Genomic DNA, 19,814 nt, shown 5'->3' with positions numbered 1-19,814 from the left:
GGAAAAGGGGCGGCTGGGGAATGTACTCCCTGCTTTCCTCTGCCCCGACGCGCTTGGCATGCGCTGTGTCTGACAGGGACACCTGGGCCCAGGTGGGGTCATGTCTCCCTCTAGCATGCGGCTCAGAAAGGGCCTGCTCCTTACTCGGTGTTACCAGAGCAGCTCCCTCAGCTCCGGTGGCAGGGCTGTGCTAAGGTCTCCGGTTCGATCCCCATTGCTGGCTGGTATCGGTGCACGTGGCCAGGGAGTCGTTCCACAGGAGGTTAAAATGCAGTCGCATTCTCCGTGGCGGGCAGACAGTCTGCAGCGTGTAACGTTGTCGCTGGGCTAGTGACAGAGAGAAAGGCAAAGTGAACCGGGCTGGGGAAGCTCTGACAGGAATGGAGCTCAGCAGTAGCTCTTTGGGTGTTTATACTCCAGAAAGGGTCTAGAAGGGGCTTTTCTGGGCCCCATGGTTATCGTCTCTGGTCGGTTTCCAGACCAAATGTGCTTGCAGCTCTAGTAACGTGATGGCTTTCTACTTGCCTGGCAGCTGAGAGTCATGCTGGACTCTGCCTGGTAACTTCAGCCTGGCCAAAACGGCTCTGCAGGGTGCTTTATGCCCTCAGTGACAGCTGGGCAGGCCCACTACCCTCCAAGGGCTGGACGGGGCACTGACTGGAGCTGGTACAATTCTGCTGGTGACGCCCAAGAACGGGTAGACCCTGGGTCCCTCTGCAGAGCTAAGTGGAGTCAGGGAGGGGGGCTATGTGCTCTGCATCCCTGCTCTGTGGTCTGGGGGGGCTGTGGTGGGTGATAGGGGGCTGGGTGCTCGGTGGTGTGGGGGCAGTGGGGAATGATGGGGGGCTGGGTGCTCTGTGTCTCTGCTCTGTGGTAGGCTGGGAGTGGGGACAAGGGTTTGGAGTGTTTTCTGGGATGGGGCACGGGGTTGGGGTGGGGGATGTATGTGAAGGCTCTGGTTGGGATTGGGGGCTCTGGTAGGGCTGGGGATGAGGGGTTTGAGATGCGGGGGGGGGGGGTCAGGGCTGGGGCAGAGGGTTGGGGTGCAGGGTGTGGACTCTGGGAGGGAGTTGGGTACAGGAGGAGGTTCCAACCTGGGGCAGGGGCTTGGGGTGTGGGAGGGGGTTCAGGGTGTGGGCTGCGGGTGGAGTTTACCTCAGGTGGGTCCCGGAAGCAGCGACATGTCCTCTGGCTCCTAGGCGCAGGGCCAGCAAGGGAGGCTCCATGTGCTGCCCTCGCCCGCAGGTGCCACCCCCGCCCGCAGGCGCCGGCCCCGCAGCTCCCATTGACTGTGGTTCCTGGCAAATGGGAGCTGTGGGGGCGGCACTTGGGGTGGGGGCAGCGTGTGGAGCCTCCCTGGCCGCCCCTGTGCTTAGGGGCTGCAGGGACGTGGTGCCGGCTGCTTCCGGGAGCCGCACAGAGCCAGGGGACACAGGGAGCGTGCCTTAGCCCTGCTGCACCACTGACCAGACTCTTAATGACGTGGTCAGCACCCGCCAGGGTCCCTCTTCGACCGGTTGTTTCCGTCGAAAACCGGACGCCTGGCAACCCTACCACAGCCGTTGGGCAGGGCACTGATCAGCTGTTTGGTGGATGGCTGGAGGGGCTCGGGGGAGGGAGGAGAGGAGAAAGCAGTGAGCAGGCAGGGGGACTGGGGGGAGGGGGCAGAGCGGGGGTGGGAAGAGGTGGAGGGAGGGCGGGGCCTTGGGAGAGGGGGCGGAGCCTTGTGGCACGGCAGGCGTGGAGCAGTGACTGGGAAAAATAAAAGTCAGCGCCTGTGTCTCGGTTGGATTCTCTTCCTTCTGCGGTTTTCAATCAATACATTCCCAGCCCGGGACAGGGATTTCACAGAGCGTTTTCCACGCTGCGAAGCCGGCGGAGGATCCCCGGACCATGGTTAGCACTGTGTCATGTTGGACAGTGACTGGGTCACGTGAAAACCTTTAGCCCATATATTATACCCGAATTACTACAACAGGCCCCGCCTGAGGGCAGGGGGTGGTGCTCAGATCGGGGCAGCTGGGATCAGGAGGGGTTTGGCCCTGGGCTATTTCTGCAGAGTGGGGTGCAAGGAGGCATGTGCACAGGAACAGGCCATGGCTAGGGGCTGGGGAGAGGCACTGGGGGCTCTCTCCCCTCACAGCCCTTGCTGCTCGGGGTGCTGCCCCGGGGAAGCAGGGCCACAGGTTCCTACCAGGCGCTCTCCAGCGGCCGTCAGCAGTGGGAGCAATGGAGGGAACTGGCCTTGTCCTTGTCACAGGCTCGGTGTCAGAGCTACAGCAGCGGGGCCCATCTCGCCTCCATTCACAGCGAGGAGGAGCACAACGCAGTTGCTGGTTTCATCGCCCGCTCTCAGCGCCATGACGACGACGATGATGACGGTGATGATGTCTGGATCGGACTCCATATCCCCGCCCGGGTGAGTGCCTGGTGCCTGCCCTGGCAGTCACTCCCCCGTATCTCTGCGGATTGTTTCCTTGCTGTGAGGTTAGCAGGGTAGTTATCACAGTTATTAAATGTCGGCTCTATCAGAGTCTCTGATGCCCGTGACCCTCTGCCAGCCTCTCCCTTGACCACTTCCCACGGCCCTCCCATGCCTGGCCCTGGCTCGTCTCTAACTAATCTTAGTTTCCACTCACAAAGGAATCCTACAAAAAGTGGGACCATGGACAAATGGCTAAAGATGAGTACAAAAGAATAGCACAAGTACGTAGAGACAAAATCAGAGAGTTTAGGTAAAAACACCTAGCAAGGGACAGAAAAGGCAGTAAGGAGAGGGTCTATACATACATTAAGAGCAAGAGAGACAAAGGAAGGTGCAGGTCCATTACATAGCAGGAAGGAGAGCGAACGATGGGCAGCACCAAGAAGGCTGAGGTGTTTCATGCCTCTTTTGCTTCAGTCTTCTCTAAAAAGGTTAATTTTGAACAACTGCTTAACGCAATTAATATCAACAATAAGGGGAAAGAACACAAGACAGAACAGAGCATGGACAGATTAGAAAATATTTAGAGAAGTGAGATGTATTCAAGTCAGCAGGGCCTGGGGAAATTCACCCTAGGATACTTAAGGAACTAGCTGTAGCAATCTCGGAACCGTTAAGATTTATCTCCAGGAACTCGTGGAAGATGGGTGAGATCTCAGAGGCGTGGAGAAAAGCAAACATAGCACCTGTCTTTAGAAAGGGGAACAGAGACTAGTTAGCATAACTTCAATACCCATGAAGCTGCTGGAACAAATAAACCTTCAATTTGTAAGCACCTCGGCTATGTTTACAGAGCACTGTGAACCTAGGTTTAGTGGGACTGGAGTCAGCTGACCCGTATCAGGGAACCCTGGGCTCGAGCATCCACATTGCGCCTTGTTCACTTTGCCAGCCACCCTCTTCTCTCTACCAGGAGTCTTCAAGTCCCACCATTTAACCACAGCTCTCAGTGATTTCCGCTCTTAGTGGGGGAGCCTCACTGCTCGTGCACAGTCGGCATTCTCTTGTATTAGAGACACTGGCCTGAAACAGGTCTGTGGCTTAGCTCTAGGTAGGAGTGAATTCCTCTCACTAGTGGGTAACAAGACTTTCACTTGAGTCTTAATCAGCTGTTATTACATGGTAGAGAGGGGAAAAAAAGAACCAAATAGCATCTAGGACTGTTGTGCAGGAAAGAGACACCCACCCCCTTCCTAGTACACATATCTTCCCCCCTCCTTCCTCAGAACTCACTGAGCTTTGGCACCCCTGTCCCCTGCCTAGCAAGTGCCCTTTAATTGTGGGTGAGTCCCTCAATCAGGGTTTGCCAAGTACAGTCCCGCTGCCCTCGATTCACACAACAAGGATAACCACCCTTTATTACTCCAGCCCCAATAACGAAGAGACTGGGGCTCTGACACCAGGGAGGGATAGCTCAGTGGTTTGAGCATTGGCCTGCTAAACCCAGGGTTGTGAGTTCAATCCTGGATGGGGCCACTTAGGGTTCTGGGGCAAAAATCAATACTTGGTCCTGCTAGTGAAGGCAGGGGGCTGGACTCAATGACCTTTCAGGGTCCCTTCTAGCTCTGTGAGATAGGGATCTCTCTCTATATAAGACCTGCCACAAGTGATCATTGGGGCAAGCACTCCCATCTTGCTGAACACCGAGCAGGGTGGGTGTGCCCATACAAAGGAGATCAGCTCCTGATGGCCTTTTCCACAGCTTGTCACTAGATGTCAGGGGAGAGCTCAGTCAGCCCTGCTTACACTTATAATATTTGTAGATGACACCAAGCTGGGCGGGCTGCAAGCTCTTTGGAGGACAGGATTAAAATTCAAAATGACCTTGGCAATTTGGAGAATTGGTCTGAAATCAACAAGATGAAATTCAATAAAGATAAGTGCAAAGTATTTCACTGAGGAAGGGAAAATCTAATGCCCAACTAAGACCTGGAGAATAACCAGCTAGGCAGTAAGAAGAACAGGAGTACTTGTGGCACCTTAGAGACTAACAAATGGGCTAGGCAGTAGTGCTTCTGAGAAGGATCTGGGGGTTCTAGTGAATCACAAATTGAATATGAACCAGCAATGTGACGTAGCTGCGAAAAAGGCTAATGTCATTCTGGGGTGTTTAACAGGAGTGTCGTATGCCAGACATGGGAGCTACCTGCCCTGTTCTGCTCAGCACCGGTGAGACCTCAGCTGGAGTACACTGTCCAGTTCTGGGTGCTGCATTTCGGGCAAGATGTGGACAAATTGGAGAGAGTCCAGAAGAGAGCAACAAAACAGATCACAGGTTTAGAAAACCTGACCTGTGAGGAAAGGTTAAAAAACTGGGCAAATTCAGTCTTGAGGAAAGAAGACTGAGGGGGCACCTGATAGCCTTCACATCTGTGACGGGCTGTTATAAGGAGGGCGGTGATCCGGTGCTTTCCATGGCCACTGAGGGCAGGACAAGCAGCAATGGGCTTAATCTGTAGCAAGGGAGATTTAGGTTCGATATTAGGAGAAACGTTCTACGTCTCAGGGCAGGGAAGCTCCGGAGCAGGCTCTCGAGGGAGGTTGTGGAATCCCCGTCACTGGAGGTTTTTAAGACCAGTCTGAACAACCCCCTGTCAGGGCTGGTCTAGGGTTACATGGCGTTGCCTCCGCGCAGGGGACTGGACTAGACGACCTCTCAAGGTCCCTGCTGGCCTGACACGCGGATGGATCTGTGATTCTATAAGGTGCGTCACTGTGGTTTCCTCTCACACCCTTCTCTGCAGAGCCGAAGATGGTCATGGGCAGACGGCTCTGAACTGGACTTCAGTGCTTGGGATAGCCACAGAAGCTACTTTTTCCTGAAGGGGGAGCACTGTGCGGTGCTGGAGGAAGACACAGGTAAGGAGGAGGCTGAGAGCCAGGTGCGTCAGTGGGGGAGCCCAGGCAGCTGTCTGGCCGCATGGCCTCTGAGACGCTGACCGGGGGCTGGTCCCAGTCCCCAGGGTGTGGGTGTGGCACGTACACAGAGCCCGGCCCCGCTGAGGGACTCTGCTGGGGTGGTCAGCGCAATGGCCAGGAGCAGCTATTGTGCCCCCACTCCACCAAGTGTGCTCCTGGGGGGGGGTCTTGCTCATGAGCGCTCGCTGTGTCGCTCCTGGGGGGGCTGTGTCGCTCCTGGGGGGGGTCTTGCTCATGAGCGCTCGCTGTGTCGCTCCTGGGGGGGCTGTGTCGCTCCTGGGGGGGGGTCTTGCTCATGAGCGCTCGCTGTGTCGCTCCTGGGGGGGCTGTGTCGCTCCTGGGGGGGGGTCTTGCTCATGAGCGCTCGCTGTGTCACTCCTGGGGGGGCTGTGTCACCCCTGGGGGGGCGTGTTGCTCCTGGGCGCTCGCTGTGTCGCTCCTGGGGGGGCTGTGTCGCTCCTGGGGGGGGGGGGGGTCTTGCTCATGAGCGCTCGCTGTGTCGCTCCTGGGGGGGCTGTGTTGCTCCTGGGGGGGGGGTCTTGCTCATGAGCGCTCGCTGTGTCGCTCCTGGGGGGGCTGTGTTGCTCCTGGGGGGGCATGTTGCTCCTGGGGGGGCTGTGTCGCTCCTGGGGGGTGCGTGTCGCTCCTGGTGGGGCTGTGTCACTCCTGGGGGGGCGTGTTGCTCCTGGGCGCTCGCTGTGTCGCTCCTGGGGGGGCTGTGTCGCTCCTGGGGGGGGGGTCTTGCTCATGAGCGCTCGCTGTGTCGCTCCTGGGGGGGCTGTGTTGCTTCTGGGGGGGCATGTTGCTCCTGGGGGGGCTGTGTCGCTCCTGGGGGGTGCGTGTCGCTCCTGGTGGGGCTGTGTCACTCCTGGGGGGGCGTGTTGCTCCTGGGCGCTCGCTGTGTCGCTCCTGGGGGGGCTGTGTCGCTCCTGGGGGGGCGTGTTGCTCCTGGTGGGGCTGTGTCACTACTGGGGGGGCGTGTTGCTCCTGGTGGGGCTGTGTCGCTCCTGGGGGGTGCGTGTCGCTCCTGGTGGGGCTGTGTCACTCCTGGGGGGGCGTGTTGCTCCTGGTGGGGCTGTGTCACTCCTGGGGGGGCGTGTTGCTCTTGGGGGGCTGTGTTGCTCCTGGGGGGGCGTGTAGCTCTTAGGGGGGGCTTGTTGCTCATGGGGGGCCGCGTCGCTCCTGGGGGGGACATGTCACTCGTGCATTGACACAGACGCGGGCTGCTCAGGAAAACGCCCCAAAGTCTCAGCATGGTCACGAATTGAGCATGAGTGACGGCTCCCATGAAACTCGCAAGGGGCTAGTCCCAGTCACTTGCTTAACGTCTCCATCACCCAGCCAGGGAGCAGAGACCGGGCGTGTGACGCTGGTGAGCGGCCATGCCCAGGGCCTGCAGTCGTAGTTCAGAATCCGCGAGTGAGCTGAACCGGGAGAGCGGTTTGCCCAGGTGCCTGGTGAAGCTGAACGAATCACGGGGCGTGTGGCATGGGAGCCCTGGCCGATCAAGGGGGCACAATGTTTCTGGGTGTATCCAGCAAATGATGGGACAGAGCTCAGTGCCTCCAGGCCCCATCCCCAGACCAGGACCCGAGAGGCCTTGCTACGAAGCTTGCGCACAGCTAGCAGTTCCAGGAGTCCTGCTGCCCGTCAGACCCGGTGCCGGCAGATGGGCACAGCCAGCGCCGCAGTCACTGGACGGGGATAGAGTCAAACAGCAGCAGAAACCCGCACCCAAGGGAACAGGGCACTGAGACCGGCCTATACCCCCCTCAGAGCTCCCTGCTCGGCCTGGGGTGCTGCTGAGGGGCAGAGCCCACCCAGCCCAGCCCCAGGACTGTCCTTCCCTGGGCGCTGTCTGGGCTGACTAAGCAGGAATCCTACTGCCGGGGCAGCTCCCGGGCACAGACACCCTCGGAGCAGAGGGGTAACGGGGTCTGAGGGAGGAACGTGCAGCTCCGCGCACAGCAGGCCGATAACACTGACTCCTGGGGCAGGGACACATCCCCTCTGCACGGCGACTGAGCCCTGCCTGGGACAGATGTTCCCATGGGTGTAGCCAGACCCAGGCGGGCAGGGCCTGGAGGGGGCCTGGCTGTGGGGCAGCTCACTCAGCAGGGAGGGAGGCAGCAGCCCAGTTCCTGAGCGGGTGCCCCCAGTCCCGGGGCAGGGCTCTCGCTCTCTCCTCTGCCCTCTGGCTGGGGTGGGGGGCACGTGGGGTTGGGGAGGTAGGAGCAGTAGCACACGGACCAGGCCTCTCCCCTTTCACAGTGAGCCTCGGCCTCTCTTTGCAGGATGGGGCTGCCCCAATCTGGGGAGCTCAGGGCTCCATCCCACCCTCCTCTTCCTCAGGGCTGTGCACAGGAGCTGGGATCTTCTCGGAGGGGCACGGAATGGGGCAGGATTGGGGTCACTGTATGAGCAGGGACGTCCCAGCCTGCCCCATCCCAGGGGTCATTTCTGTTTTTCTTTCTAGGTTTCATGACTTGGGACAACGACTCCTGTAACGATAGAAACCCGTTTGTCTGCAAGTACAGGCCTTAGGGGAGGCAGCTCGCCTGGCCCTGGGGGCTCCCCTGGGCTGTGAGCGAATCAGGTCCCTCCTGCTCCCCGGGGAGACCAGATCCTGTGTCCCTGGCTGCAAAGTTCCTTCTGCAAAGCATCGCTGTGTTACGCTGTGTCACTCCCGCTCTGCTCTGCCCCCTCCTTGGGGGTGTTTACTGGGTAGTTTTATCCTGGGCTTCCCCTCTTGTCTTTGCCCAAACCCTGCTACCCCCTCTCCCCCCGAGCCCTCCCGCATGTGCAGCCTCGTGCTCTGACCCCCAGCTGGCTCGCATGCCCAAGTGGTGCCTTAGCTTGGGCTCCCGCCCGCCCCCTTTGCAGTGACGGCGCAGGCAGGAGCACGCGAGTGATGACCGTCCTGCAGTGCCCTGCCCGCAGCCCCCCACGACTGACACAAACGGCTGGGAACGAGCCCTGGACCGTCTCCCCAGTGCACACAAGGGCAGGAACACGGAGCACACGGGGTGCTCAGCCCTGTGCGTGGCTAGCCTGAGCGCTCAGAGCCGGGTGCCACTGCACCACGGCTATCCCGCTCCCCCCCTCGTCTCCACCTCTTCACCGCAGGGAAGCAATAATAAACCATCCCTTCAGCATTCAGTCCTGTGTGCGTTTGCTGCTCTCTGCAATGGCCCATTCCATGTGCCCCCGCCGCCGTCCTCAGCTCCCCGGAGCCAGCGCCCCGGGGGGGCAGACAGGGAACGAACAGGAGGGAGCACGGCCCTGGCCTTTTCGCTACAGCGCAGGACATTGGCATCCTCCTCTGCGTGCATTAGCCCCCGTGGCATGGCCCCTCCATCCCGCTCCCCTCTGCCCCTCCCTGGGCCCTCAGCCCTCCTGGCCCCATCTCAGCGCTTTCCGGGGAGAGGCCTGTCTAGCCTGCCTGCAATGCACCACACCCATCTAACGGAGCCAGGACTCCTGGGTTCCATTCCCTGCTCTCCTGCGTGACCTGGTCTGGAGACCGGCCCTTCCCCTCTCTGGCATAGTGGTTGGTAGTCACATTCCCCAGGCGGGTGGGTTGGGCACAGCCTCACTGGGTACCGTGTGCTTTATGCCTCCTGCGTCCGACCAGATTCCAGGGAGTGCCCCTGGCTGGCATCTCTCGGCGCCCTGTATACAGGCTCTGCTGAAAAAGTGCGAGCTGACCCCGGGGCGCGCAGGCAGGGGGGTCAGCGGACTTCGGGGGGTCAGCGGACACAGGCCTTGAGTTGTGTTGTCGTTGCAGCCCAAAGAAGGGGTCACAGGCAAGCAAGAGGGGCTGGGGGGGGGGTGTTACACATGTTGCTGACAAGGCTCAATTAGTCTGGAGCAATTTTGTGAACTCTGCTCCAGGCTGCAGGGAGTGAGAGCTCCTTCAGTCGTGGGGCCGCAGCTGGGGTCCCGGTGCTGGGGCTTCCCCTGCTGCCCCCCGGCTTCTGCAGGGGGCTCATTGGCCACTGTGGGAAGACAGGATACTGGGCTAGACGGATCTTTGGTCTGACCCAGTCTGGTTGTTCTTATGTTCTTATGCCAGGGATGGGGTTGGGGGGTGCTGGGGGCTCCCCCCACTGCCACGCCCAGCACTGCTGCCGGGGAGTGGGGTCCGGAGGGGGCTTCCCCTGCCACTGTGTCCACCCCACAATCCCGGCACAGCTGCTAGGGAACGGGGTCAGGGAGTGCGGGGGACCTTCCCCCGCTGAGCGCCCAGCGTGGACGCCGGGAAGTGGGGTTAGGGGCGCGGGGTGCTTCCCTGCCGCCATGCCATGCCCCCCCTGCACCCACCTGGCACTGCTGCCCGGGAGTGGGGTCAGGGTGCAGGGGCTTTCCCCACCTGCCCGGGGCTACGGGGCCCCCCAGTTGTCCGGGACCCCTGGGCACGGGCCCTGTAGGCCCAGTGGCTGATCTGCCACTGTTTCTCCCACAAGCCCTGGGGAAGGGGCTCCTTGGTGTGTGAGGGCTCCCTGGGGAAGCCCACCCAGCTGAATGTCATCAAAAGGGTATCCGCCACTCGGGCTGCCCCTCTGGGGGAGACAGCCACAGCCAGGGGTCAGCAGGCAGCGGGGTCTGTCTGTCCTGCCCAGTCACGCCACGACATCCGTAGCGACCCTCAGAAGAGGGTCATCTCACAGGCAGTGGCATCATAGTGGCTGCTCATGTCTCTCCAGCTTCCCCCTCCCCCAACAGGAATCACTTGTTTTCCAGTCGTTTTTAACTGTCACGTGTCCAAATCATCCCGCTGCATCCGCTCCATGGGTGGGTGTTTGTGCAACCCCCATCCTCCCCTTCCCCCCACTTCAGTTAGATCCAAGCTATGGGAACCGGTAATGGGGCTCCCCTGACCTGGGCAAAATCGTATCGGTGTCTGCTACATTGATCCAAGCGAGAGTCACCTGCGCACCCAGAACCTGCCAGCCTGGACCAGCCTTGTGGGCCCCATCAGGGTCTGAACTCACCTGCTGTACTGGGCTGGCAGCATCCCCACCTCCTTGGGCTGTGTATGCTCCAGGCATTACTGTCCTCCCTCCCCCAATATGGAGCTATACCTATCTCACAGAGCTGAAAGGGACCTTGGAAGGTCATCAAGTCCAGTCCCCTGCCTTCACAGCAGGCCCAAGTACCGTCTGTCACGGAGTCCCCGGGCGATGCTCTGGAACTGCTCCCCACAAAGCCAGGCAGGACTTTGGGGAGCCTCCTCTCCCTCGGAGCAGACTGTCTTCAGGGCAAGAAGCTCACCCGGCTTCACCTCCTGGGTCTCTCCTGGGAGCATTCAGCATCTGCCCCTCCGTGCGCTTCCCACAGCGAGTCCGCCCAGGCGGGGTCCTGGGGCAGCCAGAGGGGTCTGCACCCCACACTTCGCAGTCAGACGTGACTCTCAGCCAGCCAGTAAAACAGAGGTTTATTAGATGACAGGAACACGGTCTAAAACAGAGCTTGTAGGCACAGTGGTGAACGGGACCCCTCGGCCGGGTCCATTATGGGGTTCAGAGAGCTAGACACCCATGTCTGCCCTCAGTCCTCGTCACTAGGTAGCTCCAACTCTCAAACCCCCTCCAGCCCCCAGCTTTGTCTCTTTCCTGAACCAGGAGGTCACCTGATCTCTTTCTTCACCTTTAGCTATTTCCTTGCAGGGGGAGAAGGGGCCCTGGCCATTTGTTGCCTGGGAGACTGAGTGTCAGTGATTTATGCGCACTGGCCTTTCCCCACCACCTAGAGACTTAAGAAATGCATAGGGGAAACCGAGGCACTCACACAGTATTCAGAGGAAACATTAAGAACAGTTTCACTTTGTCACACTGTCCCTGACAGATTTTGCCCCAGATGGCCCCCTCAAGGATTGAACTCACAACCCTGGATTTAGCAGGCCAAGGCTCAAACCACTGAGCTATCCCTGCCTCCCTCTGGGAGGTCATTGTCCTTGGGATCTCGCAGCCTGCTGATCTGTTTTGGCTCTGCCCCTCTGCTGGCCCCACAGCTGAGCTGGGTCCTGCACCTGAGGCCGCCCCAGGCTCTGGACGACGCTGTCTTGTCTTTTTTTTTAAATGATTTTTATTTATTCACTGTTCCAACAAACGGTTACAGAAACATTCTCCCAGCGCTAACTGGCCAGTCCCCCAAAGAACAGGCTGGTCACCTACACAGTCCGATACATAAACTGGTCTTCAGCCTCTGCAAAGCGAGACTGGTGGCCAGCTAGCACGGGAGCAATTTAACGCTTTCTCCACTCTTGGTATAAGTCCTCAGGCTTGCTGGTGGGGGATGAGTCTGCCCAGCAAATGCCACCAGGCTGTTAGGTAAGAATCATTTCCCTTTCCCCGTAGATGGGGCAGCTTGTCGAATGCTAGGGTTGCTCATGTGTCTAGGAACTAGTCTTAGATACAGAGGAGTCATGTTTCTTCCACCACCTTGCAGATGTGACTCCTCTTGCAGAGGGGTAATTGGCTCGTGGTGGCTTTTATACAGTGCAGAATATTTGGGCAAATTCAGCACCCTCCCCTGGGATCTGGCAGCAAAGTCCGAATCTTTGGACAGGTCCACCATGCGTGAAGAAATCCACCCATTTTCTTACTCTCTCCAGCATTTACCTGCCCGGTACCATAGAAGTATTTAACGTTAAGGGAGGTTCGGGACCATTGGGTGACTGGCCCTTTAAGAGAGATGTAGCCAGTGCATCTGGGACTAGTCAGCTGTATCCGAGAAGGCACCTGGGCCATCGAAAGAGGCAGGAGAGGTAGGTGGGAGCCGACGAGGAGGAAAGGGGAGCCCTGGAGAGCGCACGCAGCAGGGGAGAGCTGCTGGAGAGGGGAGCAGCGAAGAGCTGGGAAGGGTTCGGGGATAGAGCTCCAGGAGGGGGCTAACGGTGACAAGAGCTGGCGGAAGCTGTTGGGGAGCGCTGGCCAGAGACGGGGAGTCCTGCCAAGGACCAGGAGAGCTCGTGCAGAGACCTCTGGGCAAAGACCCAGCCTTGTCCGGGGAAGCCGAGCCTGGGAACAAGAGAGTGGATGCTGGAGGGGGATCCCTGGGCAGGGCTCACAGGCAGGGAGGGCTGGGGAGTGGAGCCCTACAGGGACCCCTCTCGGGGGAGCAGGGGACCTGGCTTGGGAGCTGTGGTAGCAGAGTCATGGGAGAGGAGTGACTTGGGTAACTCCAGTGACTGGGCGGGAGTGTGGGGCCCTGAAACAGGAGCTAAGAAACTATGTCCAGAGGAGAGCCTGGCTCTCGGCTGGGTGCCCCCGAAATGACGTCCCTGCAGGGGGCCTGGAGAATGGCACGGGTTGTACTTTGGGGGTGGAGGAGCGGTTTTATCACAAGCACTATCGTACGTGGATAGGAATAACTATGCCCAGAAGTGGGCCTTTGGACTGGGCTTTGAGGGACTATCTTCCTTTTGTGCCCAAACAAAGTGGACACCGAGAGCCGAGGCTGTGTTGTGCCCCAGGCCTGATGTGGAGGCGGACGGCTCGAGGAGGTGCTGCCGTCATACTCTGGCCTTGGCCTTGATATAATTCCCACCTTCCACCGTCTCATGACCGTGCTTTTCCCCTCGAAGTAACAACTTTAACTAACGCTAGGCAGGTGGCAAGCAGACCCTCGTGTGATGCAGCATTTTTCTGTCGGTTTCCTGCTTAGCTTTGCCTTTCTAAGCAGGTGGGGATGAAACATTTCTCAGCTGCTGGTGTTGGGACAGTGGAACTTTAGTATCTTTTTCAAGCTGTTGAAACTTTTCAAACAATCTGAACGTAGCTGTGCTGAAGCAGCAACGGTTTTGTAATATTTTTATGAGTCCCATTTGTGCCTCAGTTTCCCTGACATGCTGCATCGTTCCCTGGTGGGTGGAAAGGGGACTGTTTTCTCTACGGGCAGGCTCATACCCCAGGTCTGGGTGTTTACCGGCTCTCTGGGCCTTATTAATGGAGCATCTGAGAAGACAATGGCAAATCCAATTGCCCGGGTGTTGACACCGAGCAACCAACAACCCAGAGAGATATGGACTTCCCCACCTTCGCTAGACAAGGCAGCCAACGGCAAGTGGGGGCCCCGGAGGGAGAGCGGAGTGATGTGTTAAAGGGACTTTTGTTCAGCAGACGTTCCCCCCATTCATCTCTAGCAATCCCTGAACAGAAACAAGAACTCTCAGTGAGTCCAACCTGCTCTGTCTTTACACATGAGAGACAGGGACTCAAATGCTGTCTAGGGCTCTGTATGCAGAGTCCACACCCCAAGGTGGGAACATCTATCCCCACCCCTCTCCTCTTCACTAGGATTGGCTTAGCAAACCCGCTTCAATTTCTGAGGAGACCCCCCCCCCCATCCGGGCTAACTACCATTCTGCTGCCCTGGACGCACACAATAAGGATAAAAACGTTTCATGATCCCTGCATTAAAAGTGGTTTGTAGCCCAACACCAGCCAAATGTGATCACTTTGGCAATTCAGCTCCATGAGCGGAACCCCTGGGCAGAGTACATGTGTCTACGCAAATTAGGGCTGTCAAGACATTGCAAAAAATAATCGCGATTATAGATTCATAGACGTTAAGGCCAGCAGGGACCATTATGATCATCTAGTCTGACCTGCACAACGCAGGCCACAGAATCTCACCCACCCACTCCTGTAACAAACCCCTGACCTATGTCTGAGCTACTGAAGTCCTCAAATCGTGGTTTAAAGACCTCAAGGTGCAGAGAATCCTCCAGCAAGTGACCCGTGTCCCACGCTGCAGAGGGAGGCGAAAAACTCCCAGGGCCTTTGCCAATCTGCCCTGGAGGAAAATTCCTTCCCAACCCCAAATATGGCAATCAGTTAAACCCTGAGCATGTGGGCAAGACTCACCAGCCAGACACCCAGGAAAGAATTCTCTGTAGTAACTCAGATCCCACCCCATCTAACATCCCATCACAGACCATTGGGCATATTTACCACTAATAATCAAAGATCAATTAATTAACCAAATGAGGCTATTCCATCATCCCATCCCCTCCATAAACTTATCAAGCTTAGTCTTGAAGCCAGATATGTCTTTTGCCCCCACTGCTGCTCTTGGAAGGCTGTTCCAGAACTTCACTCCTCTGATGGTTAGAAACCTTCGTCTAATTTCAAGTCTAAACTTCCTAATGTCCAGTTTATATCCATTTGTTCTTGTGTCCACATTGGTACTGAGCTTAAATAATTCCTCTTCCTCCCTGGTATTTATCCCTCTGATATATTTATAAAGAGCAATCATATCTCCCCTCAGCCTTCTTTTGGTTTTCATAAGACAGGTTTTCCATTCCTCGGATCATCCTAGTAGCCCTTCTCTGTACCTGTTCCAGTTTGAATTCATCCTTCTTAAACATGGGAGACCAGAACTGCACACAATATTCCAGATGAGGTCTCACCAGTACCGTTATACCGTTAATCGCACTAACAACAAGAGAATACCATTTATTTAAATATTATTGGATGCTTTCTACATTTTCAAATATTTTGATTTAAATTACAACACAGAATACAAAGTGTACAGTGCTAACTTTATATTTATTTTTGATTACAAGTATTTTCACTGTAAAAAAACAAAAGAAATAGTATTTTTCAATTCACCTAATTATTGTAGTGCAATCTCTTTATCATGAAAGTTGAACTTACAAACGTAGAATTATGTACAAAAAAACCTGAATCCAAAAATAAAACAATGTCAAATTTTAGAGCCTGCAAGTCCACTCAGTCGTACTTCAGCCAATCGCTCAGACAAACACGTTTGTTTACATTTGCAGGAGATAATGCTGCCCGCTTCTTGTTTACAATCTCACCTGAAAGTGAGAATAGGCGTTCACATGGCACTGTTGTAGTCGGTGTCACAAGATATTTATGTACCACATGCACTAAAGAGTCATATGTCCCTTCATGCTTCAACCACCATTCCCGGGGACATGCGTCCATACTGATAACGGGTTCTGCTCGATAATGATACAAAGCAGTGCTCACCAATGCATGTTCATTTTCATTAACTGAGTCAGATGCCACCAGCAGAAGGTTGATTTTCTTTTTTGGTGGTTCGGGTTCTGTAGTTTCCGCATCAGAGTGTTGCTCTTTTAAGACTTCTGAAAGCGTGCTCCATGCAGATTTTGGAAGGCACTTCAGATTCTTAAACCTTAGAAATCTCACATTGGTACTGTGACGGGTTGGATCACAGAAACCCCCTTGGGAACTGCCAACCAATGTGCCAAGAGTACTTCTGCCCCTGCTTTCCTGCCCTGGCAGCTCAGGACTCCAGCACCCTGTCTTGCGGAGCCAGACATGCCCATCTGCTTCAACACAGACCCAGGGTCTGAATCACATGCCCCAAAGCTGCAGTCTTAATCTGAAAGCAGCTTACAGAAGTGTTCCTGTCTTTAGCACTCAGATGCCCAACTCCCAATGGGGTCTAAACCCCAAATAAATCCATTTTACCCTGTATAAAGCTTATACAGGGTAAACTCATAAATTGTTCACCCTCCATAACACTGATAGAGAGATATGTACAGCTGTTTGCCCCCCCCCAGGTATTAATATGTTCTCTGGGTTAATTAATAAGTAAAAAGTGATTTTATTAAATACAGAAAGTAGGATTTAAGTGGTTCCAAGTAGTAATAGAGAGAACAAAGTGAATTACCAAGTAAAATAAAATAGAACACGTAAGTCTATGTCTAAGAAACTGAATACAAATAAAACCTCACCAGTTCCAGTAAGCTTCCTTTTACAGATTAGTCTCCTGCTAGCCTGGGTCCAGCAATCACTCACACCCCCTGTAGTTACTGTCCTTTGTTCCAGTTTCTTTCAGGTATCCTTGGGGGTGGAGAGGCTATCCTTTTAGCCAGCCAAAGACAAAATGGAGGGGTCTCCCAGGGGTTTAAATAGACTTTGTCTTGTGGGTGGAGACTCCCTCCTCTCTCCTATGCAAAGTCCAGCTCCCAGATGGAGTTTTGGAGTCACATGGGCAAGCCACATGTCCATGCATGACTCAGTTTTTACCAGCCAAGCCACATTCCTGTGAAAGTTCCAATGTGGATTGGCATCTTCAAGTTCATTGTTAGCTTAAGTGGTTTTTGATTGGGCACTTAATTTGCACTTTTCTCAAGAAACTGACCAAATGCTCTACTAGGCTAGTTAAAATCAAGCAAGTACACAGCCAATATTCCTAACTTCGAGTACAAAAGTGATACATGCATACAAATAGGATTAATAGATTCAGTAGATCATAACCTTTACAGAGATATGTTACATGGCACATGTAGCATAAAACATATTCTAGTTATGTCATATATACATTCATAAGCATATTCCATAAAGCCTTATGGGGGGTACCGTCACAGGTACCTTCTTTGTGTTTTATGAAATCTGCAGTGAAAGTGTTCTTAAAATGAACAACATGTGCTGGGTCACCATCTGAGACTGCTAGAACATGAAATATATGGCAGAATGTGGGTAAAACAGAGCAGGGGACATACAATTCTCCCCCAAGGTGTTCAGTCACAAATTTAATTAACACATTTTTTTTTAACGAGCGTCATCAGCATGGAAGCCTGTCCTCTGGAATGGTGGCTGAAGCATGAAGGGTCATATGAATGCTTAGCATATCTGGCACGTAAATACCTTGCAATGCCGGCTACAAAAGTGCCATATGAATGCCTGGTCTCACTTTCTGGTGACATTGTAAATAAGAAGAGGGCAGCATTATCTCCTGTCAATGTAAACAAACATGTTTGTCTTAGCGATTGGCTGAAGAAGAAGTAGGACTGAGTGAACTTGTAGGCTCTGAAGTTTTACATTGTTTTGTTTTTGAGTGCAGTTATGTAACAAAAAAAATCTACATTTGTAAGTTGCACTTTCACGATAAAGAGATCGCACTATGGTACTTGTATGAGATGAATTGAAAAATACTATTTCTTTTGTTTATCATTTTTACAGTGCAAATATTTGTAATAAAAACAATATACACTTTGATTTCAATTACAACACAGAATACAATATATGTGAAAATGTAGAAAAACATCCAAAATGTTTAATAAATGCCAATTGGTTTAACAGTGTGATTAAAACTGTGATTAATCATGATTAATTTTTTCAGTTAATCGCGTGAGTTAACTGCGATTAATTGACAGCTCTAGTGCAAATACAGTCTGTTTCTGAAGTCTTTCCCCCAGTTTGTCTCTAGATGTCAGGAGAGAGCTCATTCAGACCCTGCTTACAACTGTATCGTCTGCAAATTTTGCCATCTCACTATTCACCCCCTTTTCCACATCATTTATGAATATGTTGAACAGCACTGGTCCCAGTACGGACCCTTGGAGGACACAATTATTTACCTCTCTCCATTCTGAAAACTGACCATTTATTCCTACCCTTTGTTTCCTATCTTTTAACCAGTTACTGAGCCATGAGAGAACCTCCCCTTTTATCCCAAGACAGCTTACTTAGCTTAAGAGCCAGTAGTGCAAGTAGAGTGGTACTCTCCAGTATGCAGTACCAGCAAGAGATTTTTAGGGGGTACCGGAAAGACTTGGGGCTATATAATAGTCAATAATATGAAGTTATTTTCCATACCTAGGAGGAATTATTTGCATAGGGAATGTTTAGTTAGACACAATCAGGTTTATTTCTTTATTTTGGCTTGTGGATCTCCTCTGTGCTAACCCCAGATGCTTTTGTTTGCTTGTAACTTTTAAGCTGAACCCCTAAGAAAGCTAGTTTGGGTGCTTACATTTTTGGAATTGCTTTTTTAAAATCTAGCAAAAGCCTAAATTCCAGATGTATTTTCTTCCTTTTTGTTTGTAATAAAATGTACCTTTTTTTAAGAACAGGATTTGGATTTTTTATGTCCTAAGAGGTTTGTACATGTTGTTTGATTAGCTGGTGGCAACAGCTAATTTCCTTTGTTTTCTTTCTCAGCTCTTCACGGCCTTCACTCATCTTGCTGCTTTTCTGACCCTACTTCCCTTTCCCAAAATAAACAAAGAAAAAATAACAAACTGGTCACCTCTGACTGTTCTCAGCCACCACATTTAAATCTCCCTGAAAATCTCTACACCCGTGTATGAAATGCAAATCTCACTCAGAACAACAAGCTGTGCATTTCACCCTGCTCGCTGGGATACTCTCATGGGTTCCTCGGGGTGTTACCTGGAACTGGGGTAGTGCTGAGCCATCTGGCATGCCAATCTGGGCCCCCTCTCACACTGTGAGGCTGTGACAAGCTGCAATCCTCACCAGGACTTACACTAACCCTAAGCAAATGTCACCCACCCTCATCGCTCGTAACCTGCGGGATCGATTCCCTGAACAGCCCCTCTGGGAATCGCTGAGGAGACCGAGGTGCCCTGGTTAGTGATGGGAACAGCCCAAGGCCCCAGAGGTCGGGAGCTGATTGAATTATACAGACAAGCCAGGCCCCCACCACATGGCACTGGGAGCTCTGAGGGCAGATCTCTTCCTGACCAGGCTCCAGGGCCAGCCAGCCATACTCATGTTGTTCCCTAGCACCAGGGATGACTGACCAGAGGGTCCTGCTATCCCACCTCCCAGATGGGGCAGGGGGATTGCACTGAGATGGCTTCAGCCACCCCTCTCAGGCAGCACCCACAGACCTGTGAGAAGCACCAGCTCCTGCCCCCCCAGCACCCCACATCTCCTCTAGAACATCCCACAGGGAGCCAGCCTCTCCCCGTCCTGCTCAGCACCCACCCCACACTGCTAGGAATACGGACCGCAGGGCCAGGCACTGAGCTCTCCTGCACAGACCATTTTGGTGTCACCATTTTATTGTCCCATAAGAGGTGACAGTTGCTGCCACACTTGCAATTTCCTTTGTAATCTAACAGTTCTGGTGCATCAGGACCCAGCCCTGAGTGAGCAACTGACCCAGCCTGCAATGAGCTGAGATAACAAAGTGCCGGCTCATTGCCTCTGGGTAGGGTCTGGAGGAGCTCGCTGCTCTCTGGGGTAACCAGGTTCCTCTGACTCTCTCTGTGGCCTCACAGAGCTCAGTATGGCTTGGCCTTTCTGATAGGCTTGGCCAGCTGCTGTTGTGCAGGGCGAGGCCACTGTTCGCTTCTGCCTTTACGTTTAGTTGCGGTTTTAAAGAACCACAGAAGCAGAAGGGTGGAGGAAAGGTACCTTTTCTACCAGGCTTATAAATCCAGAGACAGAAGCAAATGAGAAGAGGATAGGGCAGGGCAGGGGTACAAATTGAATTGAGCCACTTGGTACCTGTGATGCGATCAAACAATCTGCATCTTAACACACAAAACGCAAAGCGTGTGTGTAGGGACAGAAGGGCTAGGAGTGGTGGTGGTGGGGGAGGTGCTGCAGTGGTGAGCCACCCCCCATCCAATCCAAGCTTCCAGAGACAGGTCCCA

At 54.2% G+C, this 19,814-nt stretch overlaps 1 protein-coding gene across 4 annotated transcripts in view; it reads left to right on the top strand.

The window, feature by feature from the left end:
- LOC103306556 (dromaiocalcin-1-like) overlaps positions 1 to 8,563 on the top strand; it is a 52,023-nt gene extending 43,460 nt beyond the window's left edge. For all 4 annotated transcript variants that reach the window (XM_065594456.1, XM_065594398.1, XM_024110703.3 and 1 more), the window contains 3 exons: positions 2,261 to 2,419; positions 5,230 to 5,344; positions 7,881 to 8,563. In XM_065594456.1, coding sequence (XP_065450528.1) covers positions 2,261 to 2,419; positions 5,230 to 5,344; positions 7,881 to 7,948 — 342 coding nt within the window. In that variant the 3' untranslated portion in view covers positions 7,949 to 8,563. The remainder of the gene's footprint in view (positions 1 to 2,260; positions 2,420 to 5,229; positions 5,345 to 7,880) is intronic.
- The last annotated feature ends 11,251 nt before the right edge of the window (positions 8,564 to 19,814 follow it).

Source organism: Chrysemys picta, chromosome 1 (genome assembly GCF_011386835.1).
Source record: "Chrysemys picta bellii isolate R12L10 chromosome 1, ASM1138683v2, whole genome shotgun sequence".
Classification (NCBI taxonomy): Eukaryota; Metazoa; Chordata; order Testudines; family Emydidae; genus Chrysemys; species Chrysemys picta.
This window is presented reverse-complemented; position numbering and strand designations above follow the sequence as displayed.